Source organism: Schistocerca cancellata, chromosome 4 (assembly GCF_023864275.1).
Source record: "Schistocerca cancellata isolate TAMUIC-IGC-003103 chromosome 4, iqSchCanc2.1, whole genome shotgun sequence".
Taxonomy (NCBI): Eukaryota; Metazoa; Arthropoda; class Insecta; order Orthoptera; family Acrididae; genus Schistocerca; species Schistocerca cancellata.
Window position 1 is genome coordinate 630,804,156 of NC_064629.1, and position 25,911 is coordinate 630,830,066.

At 42.7% G+C, this 25,911-nt stretch overlaps 1 protein-coding gene across 1 annotated transcript in view; it reads right to left on the bottom strand.

The window, feature by feature from the left end:
* Positions 1–4,048: 4,048 nt before the first annotated feature.
* The window catches only part of LOC126184355 (uncharacterized), a 186,579-nt gene continuing 164,716 nt past the window's right edge, over positions 4,049–25,911 (bottom strand). The window contains exon 5 of the mRNA XM_049926735.1: positions 4,049–4,289. Coding sequence (XP_049782692.1) covers positions 4,049–4,289 — 241 coding nt within the window. The remainder of the gene's footprint in view (positions 4,290–25,911) is intronic.

The window sequence follows — 25,911 nt, forward strand, 5'->3', positions numbered from 1 at the left end:
GATGGGGCTAGAACTGTTATAGCGGTAGCATAAGATGTCATGCATATGGGATGTAGGCGTTCAAATTTCCTCTTAGCCTCAGTGTAGGTCAGTCGGTCCAGGGACTTGTACTCCATGATTTTCCTTTCTTTCTGGAGAATCCTGCAGTCTGGTGAGCAACGCGAATGGTGCTCTTCACAGTTGACACAGATGAGAGGCGGGGCACATGGAGTATTGGGATGTGATGGGCGTCCGCAATCTCGACATGTGACGCTGGAAGTACAGTGGGAAGACATATGACCCAACTTCCAACATTTAAAACACTGTATTGGGGGAGGGATATAGGGTTTTACATCACAGTGGTAGACCATTACCTTGTCCTTCTTGGGTAATGTATCACCCTCGAAGGCCAAGATGAAGGCACTGGTGGCAACCTGCTTATCCCTTGGACCCCAGTGGACACGCCGAACGAAATGTGCACCTCGACGTTCTACATTGGCGCGCATCTCATCGTCGGTCTGCGAAAGAAGGTCCCTGTATAAAATGATACCCTGGACCACATTTAAGCTCTTATGGGGCGTGATGGTTACAGAAACATCTCCCAGCTTGTCACAAGCGAGTAACACCCGTGACTGGGCAGACGATGCTGTTTTGATCAAGACTGACCCAGATCTCATTTTGGACAAGCCCTCCACATCCCCAAACTAGTCCTCTAAATGCTCAACAAAAAACTGAGGATTCATCGTCATGAAAGATTCCCCATCAACTCTCGATCATACAAAGTACTGGGGCGAATAAGAGCCGACGCCATCCTTAGCCTGACGTTCCTCCTATGGTGTGGCCAGGAAAGGGAACGATTTGAGGTCGTACTTGTGTGCATTAAATTGAGCCCGTGAACGCTTAGAGACTGCTGGTGTTTGACCACCAGGAACTCCTAATGAAGTAATTCTTCTATTAGGGCTTACGTGACAGCTCTTCGTGATTAGAACATTTCCAGATTATTGCATTCCGTGTCCCATCGACGACGCCACCATTAGCGACAGAAAAAAAGTTCGGATCGTGGAAATACGCGGAAGGAAAAAGGCCGTGCCCTTTTGAAAGGAACTATCCTAGTATTCGCGTGTAGGAAACTCATGGAAAGTGTAGATCTCGATGGCCAAAAATGGATATTCCTCTTCCCGAATGCCTGTCCAGTGTATTACCTACAACACAGATGCGGCTGTAACATTTGGTGTACTCAATAGACAATAAATGCAATAAGATGAAATACAAAAAATGTTACTAGTTTTCTCATACCTGTTACCCAGTAACTGTACACCTACTAATTTTCAAATTTTTGGCCTCCTTGGAAGTGGAATTCTCGATTTGCTCGTATGGTACTCTAGCCAGAACTGGATTGAACACGAGCGGCGGATTAACGACCATTGGTCTGTTACATCTCCTTTACTGAATGTGGTTTTTGGGTGGTTTTCCACGTTCTTTCAGGCAAATGTTGGGCTGGCCCCAATCTCAGTTTCCGAGAATACGATGCACAAACAGCTGAAATGCGGTAATATACAGAACAAAGCTACGTGGCGGAAACTACTACTCTTCCGTAGGGTAACTGACAGCTCTGGCGACAGAAGGGGCATAAAGTCACAAAGATAATCCACACATATTTAAAAAATGGATGTATATATGCTTGTATGTTCCACATCTCCTCTTAAACCACTGGATCAGTTTCGACCAAACCTCGTACACATACCACTTACTGTTTGGAGAGAACTTCTGCGAGGGTAAGAGCAGCCAACCTATCAAAGGGATGGCGATGGGGGTGAAAACTATGTGTAGCCAACAACGTGCGAATACCCAGATTTTATTCATACAGTATCTGAGAATGAGAGTATTCTGTGACTTGCAACGAACTTTAAACACAATTTCAAACCATTATGGAAGTTTTCCTCCCTGACAACACTAAAAAATGATGGAAGGAAGTTTGTCACTTACTACATTTTCACTGTTCAAGGAGTAAGACTGTCACATCAGGCACGACTTTTAATTTATTACTTCTTTAATACTAACTGTATTCACGACACATTTTGCAGACAGTATTCACATATACCACTGTATGTACCTGCAAAATTGAATCACTCTACGAGAAATAGTTCATGAGATATGATTTCATAAACACTGATTTGCTCGAAAACGAAACTGCAGGGCAGAATTCACTAGAGATACATTATGTGATCAAAACTATACGGACACCCCCTAAAAGATACGTTTCTCATATTAGGTGCATTGTGCTGCCACCTACTGCCACGTACTACCTCAGTACTCATTAGACATCGTGAGAGAGCAGAACGGGGCGCTCTGCGGAACTCACGGACTTTGAACGTGGTCAGGTGATTGGGTGTCACGCGAGATTTCCATACTCCTAAACAGCCCTAGGTCCACTGTTTTCGATGTGATAGTGCAGTGGAAATGTGAAGGGATACGTACATCACACAAGCATACAGGCCAACCTCGTCTGTTGACTGACAGAGACCGCCGACAGTTGAAGAGGTTCATAATGTGTAATAGGCAGACATCTATCCAGACCATCACACAGGAATTCCAAACTGCATCTGGATCCATTGCAAGTACTATGACAGTTAGGTGGGAGGTGAGAAAACCTGAATTTCATGGTCGAGCAGCTGCTCAGAAGCCACACATCATGCAGGTAAATGCCAAACAACGTCTCGCTTGGTGTAAGGAGCGTATACATTGGACGATTGCACAGTGGAAAAGCGTTGTGTGGAGTGACGAATCACGGTACATAATGTGGTGATCCGACGACAGTGTGTGGGTATAGTGAATGCCCAGTGAACATCATCTGCCAGCGTGTGTAGTGCCAACGGCAAAATTAGGAGGCGGTGGTGTTATGGTGTGATTGTGTTTTTGATGGAAGGGGCTTGCACCCCTTGTTGTTTTGCGTGGCACTATCACAGCACAGGCCTACAGTGATGTCTTAAGCATCTTCTTGCTTCCCACTGTTGAAGAGAAATTTGGGGAAGGTGATTGCATCTTTCACCATGATTGAGCACCTGTTCATAATGCACGGCCTGTGGCGGAGTGGTTGCACGACAATAACATCCCTGTAATGGACTGGCCTGCACAGAGTCCTGACCTGAATCCTATGGAACACCCCTGCCAGGCCTTACCGATCGACATCGATACCTCTCCTCAGTGCAGCACTCTGGGAAGAATGGGCTTCCATTACCCAAGAAACCCACCAACACCTGATTGAAAGTATGGCTGCGAGAGTGGAAGCTGTCATCAAAGCTAGGGGTAGGCCAACACCATATTGAATTACAGCATTCCCGATGGAGGGAGCCACGAACTTGTCAGTCATTTTCAGCCATGTGTAAGGATACTTTTGATCGCATAGTGTACAGGCTAACTGTGGGTACAAATATGTCTAAAATATATTAAATGTGTGTTAAATATATGTGGCATGTGCATATGCCAGCAAATCGGTCGATAAAGAAACTCCACCGAAACCTAAGAATCGATTTCAACCAAACTTGGTACACATATTACTTACTACTCGTGTCTGGAAAGGAATGCTGTGGGGATAAAAAATAGCAACCTCCAATCGGGGTAGGCGTGATAAGGTGAAAAGAGTAGGTGGAGGAGGAGATGGACAGAGGAGGTAGGGCAGATGGACTGAGAGAGTGTGTAGGAGTACATGGACGAGGGGGAAGGAACAGATGGAAAGGCAGGTGAGGAACAGATGGACACAGGGGGAAGAAGCAGATGGATGGAGGGAGTGGGGTGGAAGAGATGGACAGAGAGTGGGGGAAAGAAGAGATGGACAGAGAGAGGGGGAAATAAGATATGGATAGAGAGAGGGGGAAATAAGAGATGGATAGAGAGAAGGGAAAATAAGAGATGGACAGAGAGAGGCAGAAAGAAGAGATGGATAGAGAGAGCGAGAAAAAAAGAGATGGACTTAAGATTTGAATAAATACATACCCGGTCAATGCCCAGTACTAAGCTAGTATAAAATAAAATGGCAAATCATGAAAAATCCCATACCCTGGGACGAAAATTAGGAAAGAGAGACTGAAGTAGATAGAGCTAGAAATATTTCCTCGAACTCGGACCTGAGTTGCTCGATGCAGGCGATGAGGCAGGCGAGCGGGATGCCTGCAATGGCTATGAGGAATGCCGGTGCCACCGACATGATGCGGATGCTCTCCGCCTCTCCCGCCTGCAGACAGGGCGGCCGCGGCGGGTGCCAGATGCGCTCCTGGTAGTTCAGCAGCCCACTCTCCCACACTTTGCGTAGCCTGTAGCATGCGTCCATCTCTTCTCTTTCCAGGTGCCTAAATAACTCATCTACATTACATAATAGAGCTTTTATACATCAAACACCGAGATCATTAGCATACGCTACAGCATAACACAGACCTAACATTGATTCTGGAAGTCTGGTGGCAGAGAAAATTTTCCTCATTAGCATTTGCTCGACAAGGACAGCGAAGAGGCTGGCCAAAGCTTTCTCACATCGATTGACCTGGCATAAATTCCACGCCTATTTGACATTTCTTCTATTCATAGAACGATAGCATGGAACGTCGCTGCTTTGGATCTCTCTCTTCAAACGAAATGTTTTGCTCAATGGCACCATGTGTAACTAAGAACGACTGGGTGATCCAAGGACTCATTGACACTGTTTCCTTTACACTGAATGGTTGCTGTATGTTCACAAACATTTCGTCATGGTAAGATTTACCCTGAAACAAAATACTGGCAGCGTCTAAGTAGTGTATCAGTGTGGGTAGATAACGATAACACCCAAGGTAATGAGGTAAGACTTCCGAGAATTCCCAGCCCCACCCACGCTCCCTAGATGAGGCCGGCAGGTGTCCACCTAGACCCCAAATTGGCGGGGAAATGAAACTGACATTTGTTAAGTTAACTCCCATGCCTAGAATGGCAGGAAAAAAGACGTCACCCATCGACTGTGAGAGTCATACCTTATTTAAGGCTCTAAGCCAATTGCATGAATAAAAAATGGCGGGAAACCCCTCCCACCCCGTAAGTCAGTAAAAATAAACCTCCCCAATCCTTTTGCTAGTTATAAATCCAATTGCATGAGCCACGTCATCCTTGTTCTGTATGCAGTAGTGAAAGGATCCTCATAAGGTGCCACCAGCGAGAGAGACCAGCCACCAGCCAGGAAAAAGGAAGAACACCATCTGTAAGTATTTGTCCATCCATTATTATTATGACAGTTACGTATTAATTTATATTCTCTGTGTCTATACTTACAGTTTGATATTTTTTTCCAACAGCACAACACGCCCTTGATGTGACGCTAGCAGAAATGCTGGAAAAGGACTCGCAAGAGTTTCACTTAGTACTGTCTGCACTACCACAGAAGCCCACAGTCGGCATTCCAAATTTAACCTAGTATTCTCTACTACCACAATTACAGCTGTCTGAACTTCCTCAGTTAAATGCTACGAGAATCCTATCCAACACTACCTATAATCTGACTTCTAGTGGATCTAAACATATGAACTTTGGCCTAGCAGCTGATAGCGACTTTGACATAGTAACTGAAGTGGAGAATGTCGAATGCCTTGATTCTAGAGAACAGTATATATAATATGAGTGGGGATTTGCAGTATGACGGATTACATTGAGAGGAAGATGATGTGTTCGCCACACACTCCTATCAAAGGCCATATGTTTGGAAGGAAGTTATTCATAGCATGTATGGAGAAATGGTGCTGGAACTAACTTCAGAATCGATTTACATTAAACATTCTAGTGTCGTGATTTTGTGTGAACTATACTGCACGTTAACAATGGTGACTGACAATGAGCCATTGGTATCTGTATGTTAACAGCTGCCTTTTATGACTGAAGATATGTATGCAAGCACAGTGTAAATATGAATCAAATAGAATTCATTTATAAATTTCTGTGTCCATCCAGCGCCAAAGAATTCAAGTGTTAACTCCATAAACATAAAATCTATGTCACTGGAATTTATGGACAAAGTACCCAATATGTAGTGCTGAATCTGATTCAGGTCGAATTTAAGCCATACAAAAAATAAATAATTGGCAACATATTGCAGAACAGAATGACCATAAATTTATATCAATATATTCATGTACATACGTAAATAATATTAATAATAATATTTTCCTACAAAATTGTTCCTAGTTCCTCCATACTGTCTTTGAAATGTTTTATGGCCACAGCTCAATGGAGGGGGAGAGAAACAATAGCAGTGATATCAAGTGACACACGTTAAACAATTACAAATACATTCATACTAAGTCACGTGCTCCAGCAATATTGCGATCATCGCTGCCACAACTATGTCCTATAGCGGCTTACTGCAATGATTGCACCTATGTCAGTAAGCCAGCAGCACTTGACAGGCAATGAAGCTGACACATGCAGAGGTCAGCACCCACATATGCCCGCATGGATTAACAAGTACACCAGCTGCCTACAGTCACACATACCTTAGAGAGAGATAAAAATTTTACCACTTATCTGACAGTAGCAGCAGTCTGTATTCACTTGTGAATTAAGAGTTAGTAAATAGTTGTGGTCACCATGGCTTAGTGGATATAGTGACAGAAATACTTATCCATTACGATACTCCAACCAGCTCAGTGAGCTGCACTTAATACACATATAATTTTTTTGTAGGAAAGAAAGGGAGACTGATAAATATTTTTCATTTTTTTGTTTATTCTGACAGTAGAACCCATCGAATTTTTTTTTTTTAGTGAGAGCAAAGATAATATAAATTATTACTGTTGCTAATATTATATACAGGGTGAGTCACATAAGATGTAACATCCTTTTTATTTCGTCAACTGTTACACATATGAGAACGCGCTTTTCTGCAAATGTTAGAGTGTCGAGGGGAACGTTTTTTTTGTTTGGTTAATGTTTTTAGCGCTGGTATCAACGGAGATATTGAAGCAAGTACATTTTTCTTAAATGGAACTTTATACTTTATATACCTGCATTCGACAGCTCTTGAAAAGAAAGTTAGTGATATAACGTTTGTTAATGTTGACGTTAAAAATCTGTCTTAAAAAAATTCGAAAAATGTCCTAGAATGTGATAGAACCGTGGGTGGAAACGGCATTTGCGCGTTTCCATATGTGTACCCGTTTACGAAATAAAAGGGGTGCTACGTATAATGTGACTCACCCTGTATATTTGCATTGGATGATACATCGTTCACCCAGTTGTATGAGGTCTCTCAAAGTGTAAACATGCCAAAACGCATAGCAACACCTCCTGCTGCAAGGCCTGTAAGGCAGCCCTCATGTAAGTGTTAGTGCTGCTGAATAACAATGTAGTTGTAAAAAAAAAGAAAATAAAAGTGTAGCTCAATTTTTTCATTTCTCCTTGCAGATCAGGTGATGTCACCTGACGTGAAAATAATGATGTAAATGTGAGTTACAATTTAAACATCAGCAGTAAGAAACGCATCAGTGTGGGAATGATGTCAGATCATGACTTATTAAGTGGTGGTTTTGGAAAATTCATTATATAGTGACACAAAATTATAGTAGCCCTGGATGAGTGGACTCGCCTGTGAGACAACAGTGGAAATCGCTACCATGTTCCACAGAAATGCTCACTCTCCTTCAGCGACATTTTGTGATCATATGATCTCTGCAAGGAACTTCCCACAAGGAATTAAACTGTTTAACGAGAGAGAGAGAGAGAGTACACTTATCTACAAGAGCATTCTTTAAGAAATCTGATGCATATCATGTACGTCATCCAACATGATCTAGAGTCGACTAAGTTGGCAACCGTACAACGATGAGCCAAAATATTATGACCACATTCCTAGCATGTTCTTCCACTTTCAAACACAGCACAACAGAGATTCTGCAGGACAAACATTCTACAAGTCGTTGACAGGATTCCAGACTTATGTGCCACCAGATGTCTTCACACAGGTCGAGTAATGCCGCAAATTACTAGATGAAGATTTACAGAAATGCAACTGGCTCCCGATGTACGCCCTTTGTAAAAACCACTTATAGCCATGGATTTTCGCATTTACGGCCCCTATCTTCGCTATAATGACTGCACATTCATCTCTCCTGCGCTTACAGTCTTTCCTTACTGCGTCATATGCCCACGACACAACCAGGAGGCATTCAACCTCTGAGTGGGCAGTTGTCATAATGTTTTGGCTCATAAATATATATGTGCTGATTGTATGGGAACATTTGGGGAAAACTTTGGAGTCAGCGTGCAAACACTTCCTCTATCAGAAGAAACCACTGTTCAAGATTAATATTCACGAAGAAACCATTATTCGACATTAAGATTCACGATGTGCATCAATACATGTAAATACGAGTGACCCAACTCTGCCAGATGTATTACAGAACTACATTTGTATTTAAGTATGTTCATATACTCTGCTATATGTAAGAGTTTATAAATAAAAAAACAAAAGTGTAAAAGCTGTATGTGTGCGTTTTTTATTTCTCTACAAACTTCCTCCGATGATACTGAAAACCAGAACTATGGATCACTCCTTCCAGATAATATACATGCTGTAATTATTGGACTATCTGACTGCAGGAAGACTAATGTTATTATGACATTGTTAACACATCCCGAGGGATTGTGCTTCGAGCATGTACATATATTTTCAAAAACATTGTTTCTGCTAAAATACAAGCAATTAGAAGAGATTTTACACAGCAACAATGGCGTAATCTACCAGTCTTGAGTGAAAGCAGTGACATACAGCCACCTGAAAAAGTAATGCTAACACTGTATACATATTGACAATTTTCAGCGGAAAACCAGTATCAAATACTGAAATATTTTTGTTTCAGCTGCCATATCAAGGCTGGTGTCTTTTATATAAACTAAACATATTCCAGGATTGAGAAATAGTTGGTAAGGAATAACCTGAACCTTATTGTCACATTTTAAACAGGACAATATGAATTTGAAACATTTACAAGCGCTTGTAAGAACCATCATGACATTCAGTGAATTTATTACCATATGCAGGGAGTGCTGGAATAATATGCAGTATGGCTTCCTGGTTATTGATAAAATGGAAAAATTGAATCACGGGCAATATAGATGAAACTCCTAGGAGTTTATGCTTAAAAGACAGTTGTCATTACATTATAGACTATGGAAAAATTCCCATGCATGCAGTGCACTCATTATGAGCGAGCAAAGCATAGGCCAAACATACATTTACACGTTAATACACAAATCCAAGCAATAAAAATTGAAAATATCAACCAAAGTCTTCACTGTCATCTATGGAAATGCAAACATTGGTGTGAAAATGGTAACTGTAGAGGTCCAAGAAATGGAAAAAAATTAGAAATTATAAACAACTCTTCTTGTAGCTATGAAGCTCAGAAAGAAAGCAATGAATCCCTTCTAAGGTTAATCAATGTAGTAAATACGAAGGTTGATGAGATTGAAGGAGTTTTAGACATATGAAGAGAAAAACCCACATAAGACTATATAAGATGTGTACTCTGTCTAACTCCAAGGTCAGTTTAGTCTGTAGCAGCATGTCAATAAAGCAGTCATAAATTAAGATTATTAAAATTAGAGCAGTTGGGGCGACATCAGTCTCTCTCTGAAATGTTTGAAACAGTAACAAAAAGTATTAAACAGCTCTCACACATGGCAGATGGAGTCAGCAGAGGAGGGGGAGGGGGAGGAGGAGGGGGACGAGGAGGAGACGAAGAAGAAGAAGTATATACAAGCGCTACTACCAATTACGTAAACTATCACAGTGTTAACGAAAGAGATGCGACTAATGAGATGAGCTGGGATCAGCCTTGGAATTAACTTTCTTAGAAACCTCGAACCCTGAGAAGTATTTGTCAAAAGAGAAACGAACGTATGACGAAACACTATGCATGGCAAACAGGCAAAACAACATCCCACAAGAATGAATAAAAGGTTCAAACAGTAGGAAATACATTAATGTTGTTAGGCCCACATTAGATGGTGTCCATAGAGCAGGTGGAGGCATCGACATTCAGCATAAGAGGCTGAGGAATCTACTTCTACACATACTACAATGACTCTAACAAAGTAATAGAACAGCTATGAATGCTCACAGCATTGGCTGCCAGAGAGAATACAGCTCACACGAATGATGTGACATCAATAATTTTAGAGCTTTGAGGAAGAGGCATTATTGAATAATAATTATGGAGATGATGGTGCAAGAACTCCACAAATCGTTATTCAAAATATTTCCGTTTAGATGTGTCACAATACAAGGTTTGGATGCTTTGTGGCAGGCAGACCTCGTAGATGTGAGACAGTATTCAAGGGTGAAAAAAGGGTTCAAATATATTTTAGTAGTGATAGGTACATATTCCAAATTTGTCAGGACCCTCCCTGTGAAAGCAAATACTGAGTAGGAGGTTGCACAGATGTTTGAACAAAAGATGCAGATGAGGATGACAATGGAAGCATATTTTACAATGGGTGTTTTAAGATGGTAATGGAGCGATATGAAATAAACCACTCCTTGACATTCTCTCATATGAAGGTGATTATTGTGAAACATTTGAACAGAACAACAAAAAAACCATATGTGGAAGTGACTTAAACTTCATGGTAATACAGTGGCTAGATATTCTCCCACATATAATTGAGCAGTATAACCGAACACCATTTGTCTAAAGTGAGGCCAATTGATATTCATGATAATGACGTTCTAAATATAATATACAATAGTACTGAGACTGTGGATACACACAAGCAGAATTTCAATATAGGTGATTTAGTATGTATTTCAAGATACAAGACTGCATTTGAGACGTCTTACCTGTCAAACTGGTCAACGAAGATATTTACAGTTACCGAAATGCAACGAACTAACCCAAGGAGTTACATCTTAAAGGACAGCGAGGATGAGAGAATTGCTGGGAGTTTTTACACAAAAGAATTATAGGAAGGCCCTGGACCGGATTTGTTTCTGATACAGTATGTTATCAAACATTGAGGGAACAATGCTTTAGTTATATGTCTCGGCACCCCATCGCTGCATAACAGTTGGGTAAATGCTCTCAATTTGATATATAACAGGGTGTGCAAACCTCAAACAGTGATTAGCATGAGTGCTAGGTAGCATATCAAGGTGGTAGCAGTATTCTCAATAAGGTGCCAGTTGCACTGTACAACCCTAGATATATCTACTGTGGAGCTGGAACGAAGCTGACAACTGTCTATCTTGTGGAGGGAAGGAGGTTAACCTACTGGGATAGCCCCGTAAAGAACATGAGTTAGTTCATACGGCAAATGTAGGTTTGGCAGGACGTCAAGGTACCGATCGGATTTTAGCTGATAAGGTCACGAAAATACACCAAAGAGAGAGACAGGTATACAACAACATATTGTAGCATTCATAGTTGATGAAGCAATACGCGCCAAACTCAAACTGGATGCTGGGATAAGTTCCTGACATTTTATGAATGCTGCTAATTGTACGTAAAAAGGAGATGAAAAAGAAAAAACAATGGGATATTTAAAAAATCTGCGGTTGCAGCAGCTAAAAGTGCCTTGATGCAGAAACAGCTAAGAAGAAGAACACATTCTGAAAAACCTAGGTCTCTGCCAATCCCTAAGATATTTGTTGAAATTATCCTAAACCTAGTTCCATCACTTGCCAGGCTGTTGGCTATTCATTCTCTAGCAGGAGGGACAGTGTTCATACCCTGAAAAGTGGAGAATCCACCAAATACAGCTGGGGAACTAAAAGAGGCTAAAAGGCATAATGGATTGAGGGAGGCCATCACTACTGGGAAAGGACTACTTAAAACCATACAAAAAGGGACCTGGTCTGTTTACAAAAATAAAAGTCTCCTAGCAGTACTACCAGACACACCGCTTACAAATACAGATCTGCATAAATTCGACAAAAAATTAAATATACCGAGTTTCTGTGTAGTGTATATGCAGAATACGTATCCCAAGACGACGTGGATATCCAAAAACTTTGGATTATACATTTAGATGTTGAATGATGATTTGGTACCCACTGGGTTGCAAGCAGCTGCATAGGCATAAGGTATAAAGCATAAAACTTAAGCACACAGCCAACAGTACATCAATTTGCAATGGAAACACAACTTAATAATGTGGGTGTATTACAAGTTTCTTAAATTAATGCAACTGAAACCCAGCAATGATGTCACTCAATATAACACCTTCAGTTCAATATGATTAGGAAATCATTTGTCAGGACTATTTCTCCGACAAGCCCCTTGCTTTATTGATGTTCAATAATAATGATAAAATAAAGATTCTCATTCAATATCAAGATTCTCTAAAAATTCTGAGCACCGGTTTCCTGTATATGAGAAGGACATTTATGAAGAAGGATGGAAGTTCTCCGGTAGCGTCTGGCTTACACATAATGTGTTTGACTTTGTGTTCGAAGAAATAAGATATAAACTTGATGCTGTAGAGGTCAACCACACAAGAAATATTGGAATCACATTGATCCTCAACTTCGGACTTGAATGGTCTACAGAATGGTTAGTATATGGGTCAATAAGTAACAACTTAGCGTCTGGCACCCCTTCACGTTGTTTATAATCGACAGATCATCATAAATGTTGAATACGAACTGCTACTGGTTCGATGTGTGACAGGTATTAGCTCGCACATTCAAGGAGAGCAAGAAGAGAATAAGTTTGTGTTTGAGGAATTGGTATGGAAAATGATCCATTTTTCTATTACAGATTAGAAGCACCTATAATTTTTAAGTGTGCTGAATTCAGTATTCATTTCCCATTACGTTTCCATACATGGAAACCTTTCGAATATTCATTTCTACTGACAGTATATAGGCAGTCACGTGCCATTGAAGCAGAAACTGAAGTTGAACTGCCTCGATTCATTATCTGCTGCCGCAAACATGTGGGAGAGGAAATGTGAAAAATAATTGCAGTGCATGCGACAGTGGTAAGCTAACCACTAGTGGAGTTCACTTGAACTCTGAATACTACTCATATGATATTCTACAACTTGACTAGGGTAACAACATTTCTCTATTATATGATTTGTGCATGATGATTCACTTTTAGTAGTATGAGGGCTGTGAATTTGGATGCATGCTCAGGTCACAGCAATTTAAAATAACAGTATCCATTGTTACGACTGACTGCTCAGAGCAAAACAAAAGCACAAAATCGGGACCAATAGGCATCTGTATCGAATTTGAATCCCCACACGACTTTACCTCAAACACTACTAGATACCTACTATGGCTACATGATTGGGTGATAAATTTACACGCCTCTAACTAGGGTTGTACAGTGATATGTACAAATTTAATGGTGGTACTTCACATCTGAGACATTTTACGGTGACACCCAAGAGCACAAACATGATCATGGACATGATGGAGACAAAACTGGTTTTATCTGTGCTTCAGGAAATGTAAAAGAACTTTTAAGTTGTGTTAGCAATAAATGATATTTTTATAATGAAAAAAGCTTTGTATTATCCCACTCCTCTACCAGTTACAGGTTCCAGGTAATTATTTATCACATGCTGACAATGGACTTCATCCTTGACTGGAGATGTACTTTTAGATGTCTCTTTTATATGAAACTGGAACTGGCAATGATCGTTTGCTGCCTGTTGCCAAGGCCCTATCTTAGCCACTCTGTATGCAGAAAAATGACAATCACAAAATATGAAAACTGAGGCACACCTCATCTGAAGAGTGTACTTTCTTCATGCTCTCTCCCAGCCTTTTTATACTAATGGAGACATGTGCGCTGGCTGGCGCGTGTTGCTCATCAGCCACAACTACTGCGGTGTGGAGAATGCACCAGCCGCGGCAGAGTAACTTAAGTACAGCACACGCCGCATTGGTAGAAGTGACATTACGAAATATATTATTTTCTTTGACCTGCGCTGCAGCTGTTTGATAACAGCATTCCATTACCTACATAGTTAAAACATGCACTGATTATGGCTTCGTGGAAGCCCACATATGGCTGCCGACACTTGTCAAAGCAACAGAAGACACTACACACCAGCACAGGCAACCACACGTTGCCAAATACACTAAAGCGCCAACGAAACTGGTATAGGCATGTGTATTCAAATAAATTCAAATGAAGATATATGTAAACAGGAAGAGCATGGCGCTGCGGTCCGCAACGGCTAAATAAAGTAGCAAGTGTCTGGCGTAGTTGTTAGATCGGTTACTGCTACTAAAATGGAAGGTTATCAAGAGTTAAGTGAGTTTGAACGTGGCGTTTTAGTCGACGCTCGTGCGATGGGAAACAGCATCTCCGAGGTAGCGATGAAGTGGGGATTATCTCGTACGACCATTTCACGAGTGTACCGTCGATATCAGAAATCCGGTAAAACATCAAATCTCCGACATCGCTGCAGCAGGAAAAAGATCCTCCAAGAACAGGACCAAAGACGACTGAAGAGCATCGTTCAACGTGACAGAAGTGCAACCCTTCCGCAACCTGCTGCAGATTATAATGCTGGGCCATCAACAAGAGTCAGCGTGCGAACCATTCAATGAAACATCGATATGGGCTTTCGGAGTTGAAGGCGCACTAGTATATCCTTAACAACGGCACGACGCAAAGCTTCACGCCTCGCCTGGGCCCGTCAACACCGACATTGGAACGCTGATGGCTGGAAACACGTTCCCTGGTCGGACGAGTCTCGATTGAAATTGAATAGAGTGGTTGGACGTGTACGCGTATGGAAACAACCTCATGAATGCGTGGATCCTTAAATCTATACTCCATGTTAACAAATTTCTCTTCTTCAGAAACGCTTTCCTTGCCATCGCCACTACATTTTATATCCTCTCTACTTCGACCATAATTAGTTATTGTGCTTCCCAAATAGCAAAAATCATCTACTACTTTAAGTGTCTCATTTCATAATCTAATTCCTTCAGCATCACCTGATTTAATTCGACTACATTCCATTATCCTCGTTTTGCTTTCGTTGACGTTCATCATATAACCTCCTTTCAAGACAGTCCATTCCCTTCATCTGCTTTTCCAGGTTCTTTGCTGTCTCTGACAGAATTGCAATGTCATAGGCAAACCTTGAAGTTTTTATTTCTTCTCTATGGAGTTTAATTCCTACTCAAAAATTTTCTTTTGTTTCCTTTACTGCTTGCTCAATATACAGATTGGATAACATCGGGGATAGGCTACAACCCTGACTCAGTCCCTTCCCAAGCACTGCTTCCCTTTCATGCCCCTCGACTCTTATAACTGCCATCTGGTCTCTGTAAAGATTGTATATATCCTTTCGCTCCCTCTATTTTATCCCTGCCACCTTCAGACTCTGAAAAAGAGTATTCCAGTCAACATTATCGAAAGCTTTTCCTAAGCCCATACATGCTATAAACAAAGGTTTGCTTTTCTTAATCTATCTTCTAAGGTAAGTCGTAGGGTCAGCATAGCCTCGCGTGTTCCAACATTTCTACGGAATCCAAACTGATCTTCCCCGACGTCGGCTTCTACCTGGTTTTCCATTCGTCTGTAGAGAATTCGTGTTAGAATTTTACAGGTGTGACTTATTATACTAATAGTTCTATAATTTTCACACCTGTCATCACCTGCTTTCTTTTGGATTGGTATTATTATATTCTTCTTTAAGTCTAAAGGTTTTTCGCCTGTCTCATACATCTTGCTCACCAGATCAGAGTTTCGCAGGGATGGCTCTCCCAAGACTATCAGTAGTTCCAATGGAATGTTGTGTACTCCTGGGGCCTTGTTTCGGCTTATGTCTTTCAGTGCTCTGTCAAATTCTTCACGCAGTATCATATCTCTCATTTCATCTACATCTACGTCCTCTTCCACTTCCATAACATTGGCCTCAAGTACATCTCCGTTGCATGCACCCTCTATATACTACTCTTACGTTTCTGCTTTCCCTTCTTTGCTTAGGACTGATTTTCCATCTTAGCTCTTGATATTCATACAACTGGTTTTCTTTTCTCCAAAGGTCTCTTTAACTTTCCTGTAAGCAATATCTGTCTTACTTCTAGTGATACAAGCTTCTCAATCGTTACATTTGTCCTCTAGCCATCCCTGATTAGCCATTTTTCTCTTCCTATCGATCTCATTTTTGAGATGTTTGGATTCCTTTCTGCCTGCTTCAGTTATTGCGTATTTGTATTTTCTCCTTTCGTCAATTAAACTCAATATCTCTTCTTTTAATCAAGGATTTCTACTAGCCCTCGTCTTTTTACCTACTTGATCCTCTGCTGCCTTCACTATTTCATCTCTCAAACCTACCCATTCTTCTTCTACTGTATTTTTCCCCCGTTTTTTGTCAATCTTTCCCGAATGCTGTCTCTGAAACTTTCTACAATTTTTGGTTCTTTCAGTTTATCCAGGTCCTATCTCCTTAAATTCCCGCCTTTTCGCAGTTTCTTCAATTTCGATCTACAGTTCATAACCAATAGATTGTGATCAAAGTCCACATCTGCCCCTGGAAATGTCTTACAGCTTAAAACCTAGCTCCTAAATCTCTGTCTTACCATTATACACTCCTGGAAATTGAAATAAGAACACCGTGAATTCATTGTCCCAGGAAGGGGGAACTTTATTGACACATTCCTGGGGTCAGATACATCACATGATCACACTGACAGAACCACAGGCACATAGACACAGGCAACAGAGCATGCACAATGTCGGCACTAGTACAGTGTATATCCACCTTTCGCAGCAATGCAGGCTGCTATTCTCCCATGGAGACGATCGTAGAGATGCTGGATGTAGTCCTGTGGAACGGCTTGCCATGCCATTTCCACCTGGCGCCTCAGTTGGACCAGCGTTCGTGCTGGACGTGCAGACCGCGTGAGACGACGCTTCATCCAGTCCCAAACATGCTCAATGGGGGACAGATCCGGAGATCTTGCTGGCCAGGGTAGTTGACTTACACCTTCTAGAGCACGTTGGGTGGCACGGGATACATGCGGACGTGCATTGTCCTGTTGGAACAGCAAGTTCCCTTGCCGGTCTAGGAATGGTAGAACGATGGGTTCGATGACGGTTTGGATGTACCGTGCACTATTCAGTGTCCCCTCGACGATCACCAGTGGTGTACGGCCAGTGTAGGAGATCGCTCCCCACACCATGATGCCGGGTGTTGGCCCTGTGTGCCTCGGTCGTATGCAGTCCTGATTGTGGCGCTCACCTGCACGGCGCCAAACACGCATACGACCATCATTGACACCAAGGCAGAAGCGACTCTCATCGCTGAAGACGACACGTCTCCATTCGTCCCTCCATTCACGCCTGTCGCGACACCACTGGAGGCGGGCTGCACGATGTTGGGGCGTGAGCGGAAGACGGCCTAACGGTGTGCGGGACCGTAGCCCAGCTTCATGGAGACGGTTGCGAATGGTCCTCGCCGATACCCCAGGAGCAACAGTGTCCCTAATTTGCTGGGAAGTGGCGGTGCGGTCCCCTACGGCACTGCGTAGGATCCTACGGTCTTGGCGTGCATCCGTGCGTCGCTGCGGTCCGGTCCCAGGTCGACGGGCACGTGCACCTTCCGCCGACCACTGGCGACAACATCGATGTACTGTGGAGACCTCACGCCCCACGTGTTGAGCAATTCGGCGGTACGTCCACCCGGCCTCCCGCATGCCCACTATACGCCCTCGCTCAAAGTCCGTCAACTGCACATACGGTTCACGTCCACGCTGTCGCGGCATGCTACCAGTGTTAAAGACTGCGATGGAGCTCCGTATGCCACGGCAAACTGGCTGACACTGACGGCGGCGGTGCACAAATGCTGCGCAGCTAGCGCCATTCTACGGCCAACACCGCGGTTCCTGGTGTGTCCGCTGTGCCGTGCGTGTGATCATTGCTTGTACAGCCCTCTCGCAGTGTCCGGAGCAAGTATGGTGGGTCTGACACACCGGTGTCAACGTGTTCTTTTTTCCATTTCCAGGAGTGTATAATCTATCTGAAACTCTCCAGTGTCTCCAGGCCTCTTCCACGTATACGACGTTCTTTCACGATTCTTAAACCAAGTGTTAGCTATGGTTAAGTTATGCTCTATGCAAAATTCTACCAGGCGGCTTCATCTTTCATTCCTTACCCCATTCCATATTCCCCTACTCCTTTTCCTTTTCTTCCTTTTCCTACTATCGAATTCAAGTCCCTCATGACTATTAAAATTTCGACTCCCTTCATTATGTGAATAATTTATCTTATCATACACTTCTTCAATCTCTTCGTCATCTGCGGAGCTAGTTGGCATATAAACTTGTACTACTGTGGTAGGCGTGGGCTCCGTGTCTATCTTGGCTACGATAATGCGTGCCCTCGGGAAGAATTACGGCTGTAATTTCCTCTTGTTTTCAGCCTTTCGCAGTACCAGCACAGCAAGGCCGTTTTGGTTAATGTTACAAGGCCAGATCAGTCAATCATCCAGACCCTTTCCTCCGCAACTACTGAAAAGGCTGCTGTCTGTTTTCAGGAACTACACGTTTCTCTGGCCTCTCAACAGATACCCCTCCGTTGTGCACATACGGTATGGATATCTGTATCGCTGAGGCACACAAGCCTTCCCACCAACAGCAAGGTCCATGGTTCATGGGGAGAGGGATTTTCTAAATAAGTATTACAAATTATTATTATTATAATAGGCATCTGTGTTTGTCTTTTCGGAATTGTGAGACAGATTATATTTATCAATACCATTCCATTTTTTTCTTCCTTTGCAAGTGTACTGGAACTGTCCAGAGGCAGAACTATCGCAACAACACCATGGCCTAACCGGTCGACGATGCATTCTCCCCAAATGGTCTGTCGACAATGTGTTTTCCACGCCCATCCATGTATCATTTGCTCAGCCTGGTCCATCATCTGGTCGTTATGGTCAACACCGTCACGGTTGCAGTGGTCTGCACCATTGATGGCAAGATCACCATGGCGCAGCATGTGATCATTGCCCGGCTCCGCGCACATGGTCCGTCACTCCAGCTGCTGGGACCAGTTTTCCATCTCCTGATACTAGCCTGCCAGTGCCCTGGATCACCTCATCATTACCCTGGGCTTAGTCCAGTCCCCCAGCCCGTCCTAACAAGGAGCACCAGGTAAAGCACACACCGGATTGGAACTATTCTGTTGTTGTAGGCCCTCCCGGGGATCGCAACTCATAACCTCGCCTAATATGGACCACCGAGACCCTGATACTTTTCTTAACATGTGACTACCTGTTTTGGAAAGAGAGCTCCATGGAATCGTCAACAACCCGTGATATCCCACCACTGAGGCTAATAAATTACGTTGGTGCTCATAAGTTCGTAACGTTTTTGTTCTGTATGTTGGTATGGCGCTTGTTATGGGTTTATCTATCGATTGTTACTTTTATTTGTACTTTAATGTTGCTACTTGAGATTACATATCGTCATTCCATCATTTGAAGGTAGAGAGTGGAGCTGTGGACGCTAGAAAATGGCGTGCCAAGAGGAGAAATCAGAACATTTCCACCATATTCTACTGTCTGAATTCAACAGAGGGAGAAATGCAGTGCGGAGGGTTCAAAAACCGGGCGTATGGGATATAGCATGCCCTAAGTCAAAATCACAAAAATCCTTGGGTGATCATATGTGCGTCTCTTCTTGCTCATCGTCTGTTGCCTTGAGAACAACACCGACCATTCCTATCCTTTATCCTTACTGGTTACGAGAACTGGTGTCTTTGTGCTAACATAACGAAAATAAAGAAATGGTTGAGCCCAAACGTAGCAGCATATCCTTGTACAAAGAATTGTGTGCATCCACACATCCACAGACGATAATTTTACGCATCGAGTTGAGCAGCGACGACGTGGTGTATTACGAATTGCTTCCCCGAACTGTAACCATCACTGCTGAGATTTATTGTCAACAACTGAACAGGAACAACAGCCTATGTAAATTGATGCTACTCCATCATAGCACCTGCCTTCATTCTGCTAGACTAACGAAAAACGCTATACAGTAGTTGGATTGGGAAGTCATTCCACACACATCTTATTCACCTGACCTTTTCCTCTCAGATTTTTACCTTTTCTCCTCTCTATCGAAAAATCTTCAAGGAACTTTCTTTTCGGATGAAAATGGGCTCCAAACATGGCTCCACGAGTTCTTCGCCTCAAAACACGTGATTTCTACAGTCTCAGAATCTAACAGTTACCCAGCGTTGGCAGATTGTTATAAATACTGGAGGAGAATACAGGGTTATTTTTTCTTCCGGGTACAAACTCTAGGGATTGATCGATGAGAGGATATGGAACAAAAAAGGTTCAATGAACTTATGTCCAGGAGTGCATGGTTTCCATGCTAGAGATAATTTATTCAATCATACATTATTACAGAGACTCTGGTCTAATAAGCAGTGTACCATGCAGCGACAGTTACAGTATGTGCTGAAAATGGTTTCCACGTGCATCGACGCATGCGTGTATGTGCCGTTTCATGTTCTGTCTCACATGTTCACATCGCCCAGGATGCATCCGAATAGTGTCAAAGGCAGCATGAATACGCTGCTCCAGCGTCTCCACATCTGGAATGGTCTCTGTATATATAATACTTTTGAGATGGCCCCATAACCAGAAATCGCACGGGTTGAGATCCAGTAAGCGAGCAGACTATACAACTGGACCCTTTGTCCGATCCACCAACCAGGGAAGACACAGTTGAGATGTGTCCGGATGTTAACGACGAAGTGGGCTGGAGCATCTTCATGTAGCAGCCACATAATCATCAATGGTACTTCTTCCACCAGGGAAGGCAAAGTCAAGCCGATGGTTCCAGCCTGTTAGGCGACGTGGAAGGAAGACTGGTCCTGAAATACGGTCGCCAGTTATCCCGGCCCATACATTCCGGCTGCATCGATGCTGATGATTCGCTGTCACCATATCATGAGGGTTCTGCATACTACCCCACATATGATTTTTATGAAAGCCGAAGATACCACTCCACGTAAAGGTGGCCTCATCTCTCAGTAGGATGGATGACAAATCCCGGAATCGTGGTTGTCTGATGAAAAAACCAGCGACAAAACTGCTCGCTATGTGGAAAGTCTGTCGTTAGTAAGCACTGCACACGCTGTAAGTGATAAGGTTAGTAACAACTGTCATGGAGAATGTTCCACGGTCATCTGGCTTACCCTGTACTGGCGGGCCAGCTGCCTGGTGCTGACATGGCGCTCGTCTTCCACAGTGCTAATCATATTTTCCTCCAAGTCTGGAGTCCGAACATTTCGGGTACGTCCTTCGTGATTTCCTGCTTCCTGAAGCGACCCTGTCTCAGACAAACGGCGAAACATTGTTGCAAACATTGAATGTTGTGGTTGTTGTTGGCCGGGATGGTCTCCTGATGCAACCTTGCTGTATGCCGCCCGTTGTCATTTGCCTTTCCGGAAGTAAACACAATGTTGGCAAACTCTCGATTCGAATACGGAACCATTATGTACAACGCTGTATCACATCCACTACATGGTAAGTCAGCAAGAGAAGTGAATCGGACAACATTACCAATGACTATGGCAGGAGAGGGCGCTAAGGAATAACATACAACAGTACCATCCTTTAGGTGGAAACCATGCATAGTGTGACTGTGGCTGCATCGTACAGCGCGTATTAGACCGTACAGTGAGTTTAGACCGTAGTCTCTGGAACAATGTGTGATTGAATACATGGTCTCCAGCATGGAAACTATGCATTTCCAGACATAAATTCATTTGATCTTATTTGTTCTGTAGCCTCTCATTGATCAGTCCCTAGAGTTTATACACGGTAAAAGAAATTACCCTGTATAACTGATGACTAAAGTCTCTGTTAAGTGTATCTCTGGTGATTATTAAACTTAAGGAAAAACGCTACGAACTGATAGACCAACCCAACAGTACTATGTTGGAAACTCACGGATATCTCGAAAGAAGGTAGTAATGGTATTGAAGAAAAGACCACTGTCTACATCTGGGGGGGGGGGGGGATAATGGTGATATATCGCAGGGCGATTCAATTATAGATTGGTTCAAATGGCTGGTTCAAATGGCTCTATGGGACTTAACATCTTAGGTCATCAGTCCCCTAGAACTTAGAACTACTTAAACCTAACTAACCTAAGGACGTGACACACATCCGTGCCCGAGGCAGGATTCGAACCTGCGACCGTAGCAGTCCCGCGGTTCCGGACTGCAGCGCCTAGAACCGCACGACCACCGCGGCCGGCAATTATAGATTGGCTCAGAACTTTTATCATGAGCATCATAATGGGCTATTTTTTCTGAAATGCAGGAAAAAGTGTCTGGTAAGATACTCAGCTGTGTACTTCACCTTGATGTGTATTAGCATGTCTATGGTCCAGGAAATGGTGGTGTCCAGTTTTATCCCTCTTCAAGTGGATATAGACGTTGAACAGCCAAGTATTAACGTCCAGAATACTACTGATGGGGATGAATTTTGCTCTGCATGTTCGCTGCTGGTTTGCAATAGAAATTACCAAAAATATATACATTGTACAAGTAAATACCAAATTTCTAATATATGCGAACATTGTAACTTCCATGGTATCAAATTTCTCGTTAAACTCCAGGACCCATCAAAAGATGAGAGGCAGAATTTGAATTCTCGTTTTTCCAGCCTGGAGGTAGATGAAAGCAAACCACTGGAAGATGAAGGGCACACTGTACAGAACAAAAAGAAAGATGTAAACCATAAAGTAGTAAAAGCCCCCTACTTTTCAAAAGTAGCTGGTCCCTGCCTCAAGCACACAGATTTGCTGTTATTCTCCAAGGGTGAGACGCAACACTACATCAGGATCAGAAGCATGTCCCACCCACTTTCTGGCCAACTAAGTCAAAATAAAGGGCACAGCATTTTTGTCAGATGCCTCAACTCGTTGACTACGACTGAGTATTTAGAAAACCATCTAATTGACTGTTCTAATCAGGAACCGATAAGTGTGGGAATGCCTACTGAAGCAAACATGTTCTTGAAGTTTAAGAACACCCACCACTAGGAGCGCTGTCCCTTTGTCTTATATGCGGATTCCGAACGCCTTGTAGCTCCTGTGAAACGTTGTGAATGTGACAACACTACCTCCAACATTACCCTAACAGAACAACTAGTGCCATATACTGCTGTGTATAAATTTGTATGCTCATATTACTCGAATCTTAACCAATTCGAATCGTATGTTGGGGATAATCCTGCAAGATGTTTGCTCACTGAGCGCGAAAATCTTGCATGGTGTGTCGATGCGATTTACTGCAACACATTCAATGACCGTATCGCAGGAGAATGGTACAATATATAAACAGGAAGTTGAGTGTCACATTTGTGGGATACTTCTGGACACAAAAGAAAGGATTCCACATACAGATCCGTGTCCTTTAACAGGGAAGTTCAGTTGCAGAGTACACAGTGAATGCAACTTGAAATACCAGCTGCCGTGACACATACCCAATTTCTTTCACAATTGGAGAAGGTATGACGCTCATTTCATTGTAGAGCACTTGGGTAATGTAGGTGACGAGGTTATTGCCCTGCCCGATAACTTCAATGAATACATCTCATTCTCCAAGCGAGTTACTAAGGACATTCCGCTCCGCTTCCTGGATTCACTAGATTTTATGCATGCACCTCTTCAAAAACTTGCTGAGACAGTGCGTTAGGAGGACATGCATATCAACAGAGCTGCAATCTTCGTGATGCGAAGTTTCAGCTTGTGACGAAGAAGGGATATTTGCTTACGAATACTTGGATTTGAAGGAGAGACTCAGCAAAACCATATTGCCCAGCATAGCCCCTTCACCAGTAAACTCGCAGGCTGACCCATAACGGACACAGAGTATGCGCATGAAGTGTGTGTGTGTGTGTGAGGAGTTCGGCATTCCTAATTCAGACGAAAATGCAAGACTGTATAAGGACACAGAAGTACGCCTTCTCACGGATATTTTTGAGAAATTCCGAGTTGTATGTACGAGAACATGAACTCTGGATCCTGCTTTTTATTACACCGTGCCAGTGATTTTGTGGGACGCAATGTTAAAAGGCACAAGTGTCCGCATTAAACTAATAACTTTTGACAGACTACTCCATTTCAAACACATGATTCGTGGGGGGCTTTCCCTGTGTGTGCATAGGTACGCTAAGGTGAATAAGCAACGGATGAGTGGATGAGTGGGCAGAGTACAAAGCATTTAACTATTTGAGTTACACCCTATGCTTGTATGCGAAAAACTTGTGTGGGCGCCCCATGCAACAGGCTCTGCCAATTGGAGGATTTCGATGGCTGTCCGAGAAGATCATCGCCGGATTAGATAAGTTCCAAGATGTGGCTGTGGATTCTGGTGAAGGATATGTCGCGGAGGTAGAACTGGCATATCTTACCAGTTTGCATTATGTACACAGCAACTTGACACACCAGAGTGAAAAGTCCCATGCATTGGTTCTGTCCCCAAGGTGATGGTGACGCTGGTGGGTAAAAAGAGCCATTACGAAAACGGCAGCAGTGCTTCAGTTTGGCGATGCAACTTATTACAGTCACCCACGCAATCTCCTTCGAACAGCCATGCAGGCTGGAGGAGTATATAATTGTCCATACCAAAAAATACAGCTCTTACGATGGGTGATTTTAAAAACGATCTCTTTAAATCAATGGTAAACTCAATATTCGGTAAAAGACGGAAGATCTGACAAATCATTGTTAAATTCATTTAGTTTGTCTTTGGGATTGACGTCATGGCGCAAGAGCTTACATCGCCAGGCTGAAGTCTAAGCAGGCCACCATCTTCAGTGACGGATTAGTCGCTTTGGAGATGGCTAAGGTTTCAGGGGAGTTCCCAAAACCTTTTACTGTCAGTACGTGTATGCTGGATCTTTCCAAGCTCCACATGTATCGATTTCACTATGAGTTTGCGAAACTTAACTTCGCACAGACATTTTCATACACTGGGTGAAAGGCTGTGATCCGTATGAATTAATAAGGTGCCATCTCGACGCATTCAGCACATCTGGATAGGCGACTGACAATCTTTATGGCATTACACCTCAAAACAATTAAGTTTTGTGTCTGATGAAAGATGAGGCGAATAGGAAGCAGATTGTGGGGCTCAGATCGAAAAGACGGGCTAAGGGTGTGCATCGAGTGGTATCAATGGTTCTAACGTTCGAGGATTACAGGCAGTGTCTGCTCGATGGTTTTGGTGGTCCTCCCCATATGGTGTGGCTAGTAGTCTTCTGATAGCGAGATCATGTTGTACCTACTGTATCATAGCTGAAAGTCTGTCTATCGTGCCATGACGACAAACGATTCGTCTGTGGTAACGAGATTCTCTCATTCCTATACTGTTCACTTGAAAGACAACAGAGTGGACGCGTGTTTATACTGTATGTGTGTGTGGGATAGTAGTATGAGCTATTTGTTATAAGTGTGTATGCGTAAGCGTGCCCAAGTTAACTGCTAACGCACTATTTTTGTGTATGTAAATTGTACATACTGTATAGAAAAGAAACTTTTATTATGAACACATCTGTGTGTGTGTGTGTGTGTGTGTGTGTGTGTGTGTGTGGTTTTTCCTTCACCTGCTGTTAATTGTCCCAATTAGTTTCATTTCCCATGTATTGAATGTATCGTATGAAAAAACGAAAATTGTACAGAAAAAAATGTTTGTTGTAAAAAAAATGAAAAAGTGAATTGTATACAAAAAGTATGTAAATAACCAATCAGAAATAATAATGATTAAATGGGAAATGTACTATATAGAATCTTTACTAGTATCAGTGCAAATAATATTTTTGTATCTGGTAGTAGTATTGGTATCTCTGCACATATGCATACAATTTTCTATTAAAGTACAAAAAACAATGTATTCTAAAATAACTTTGAAA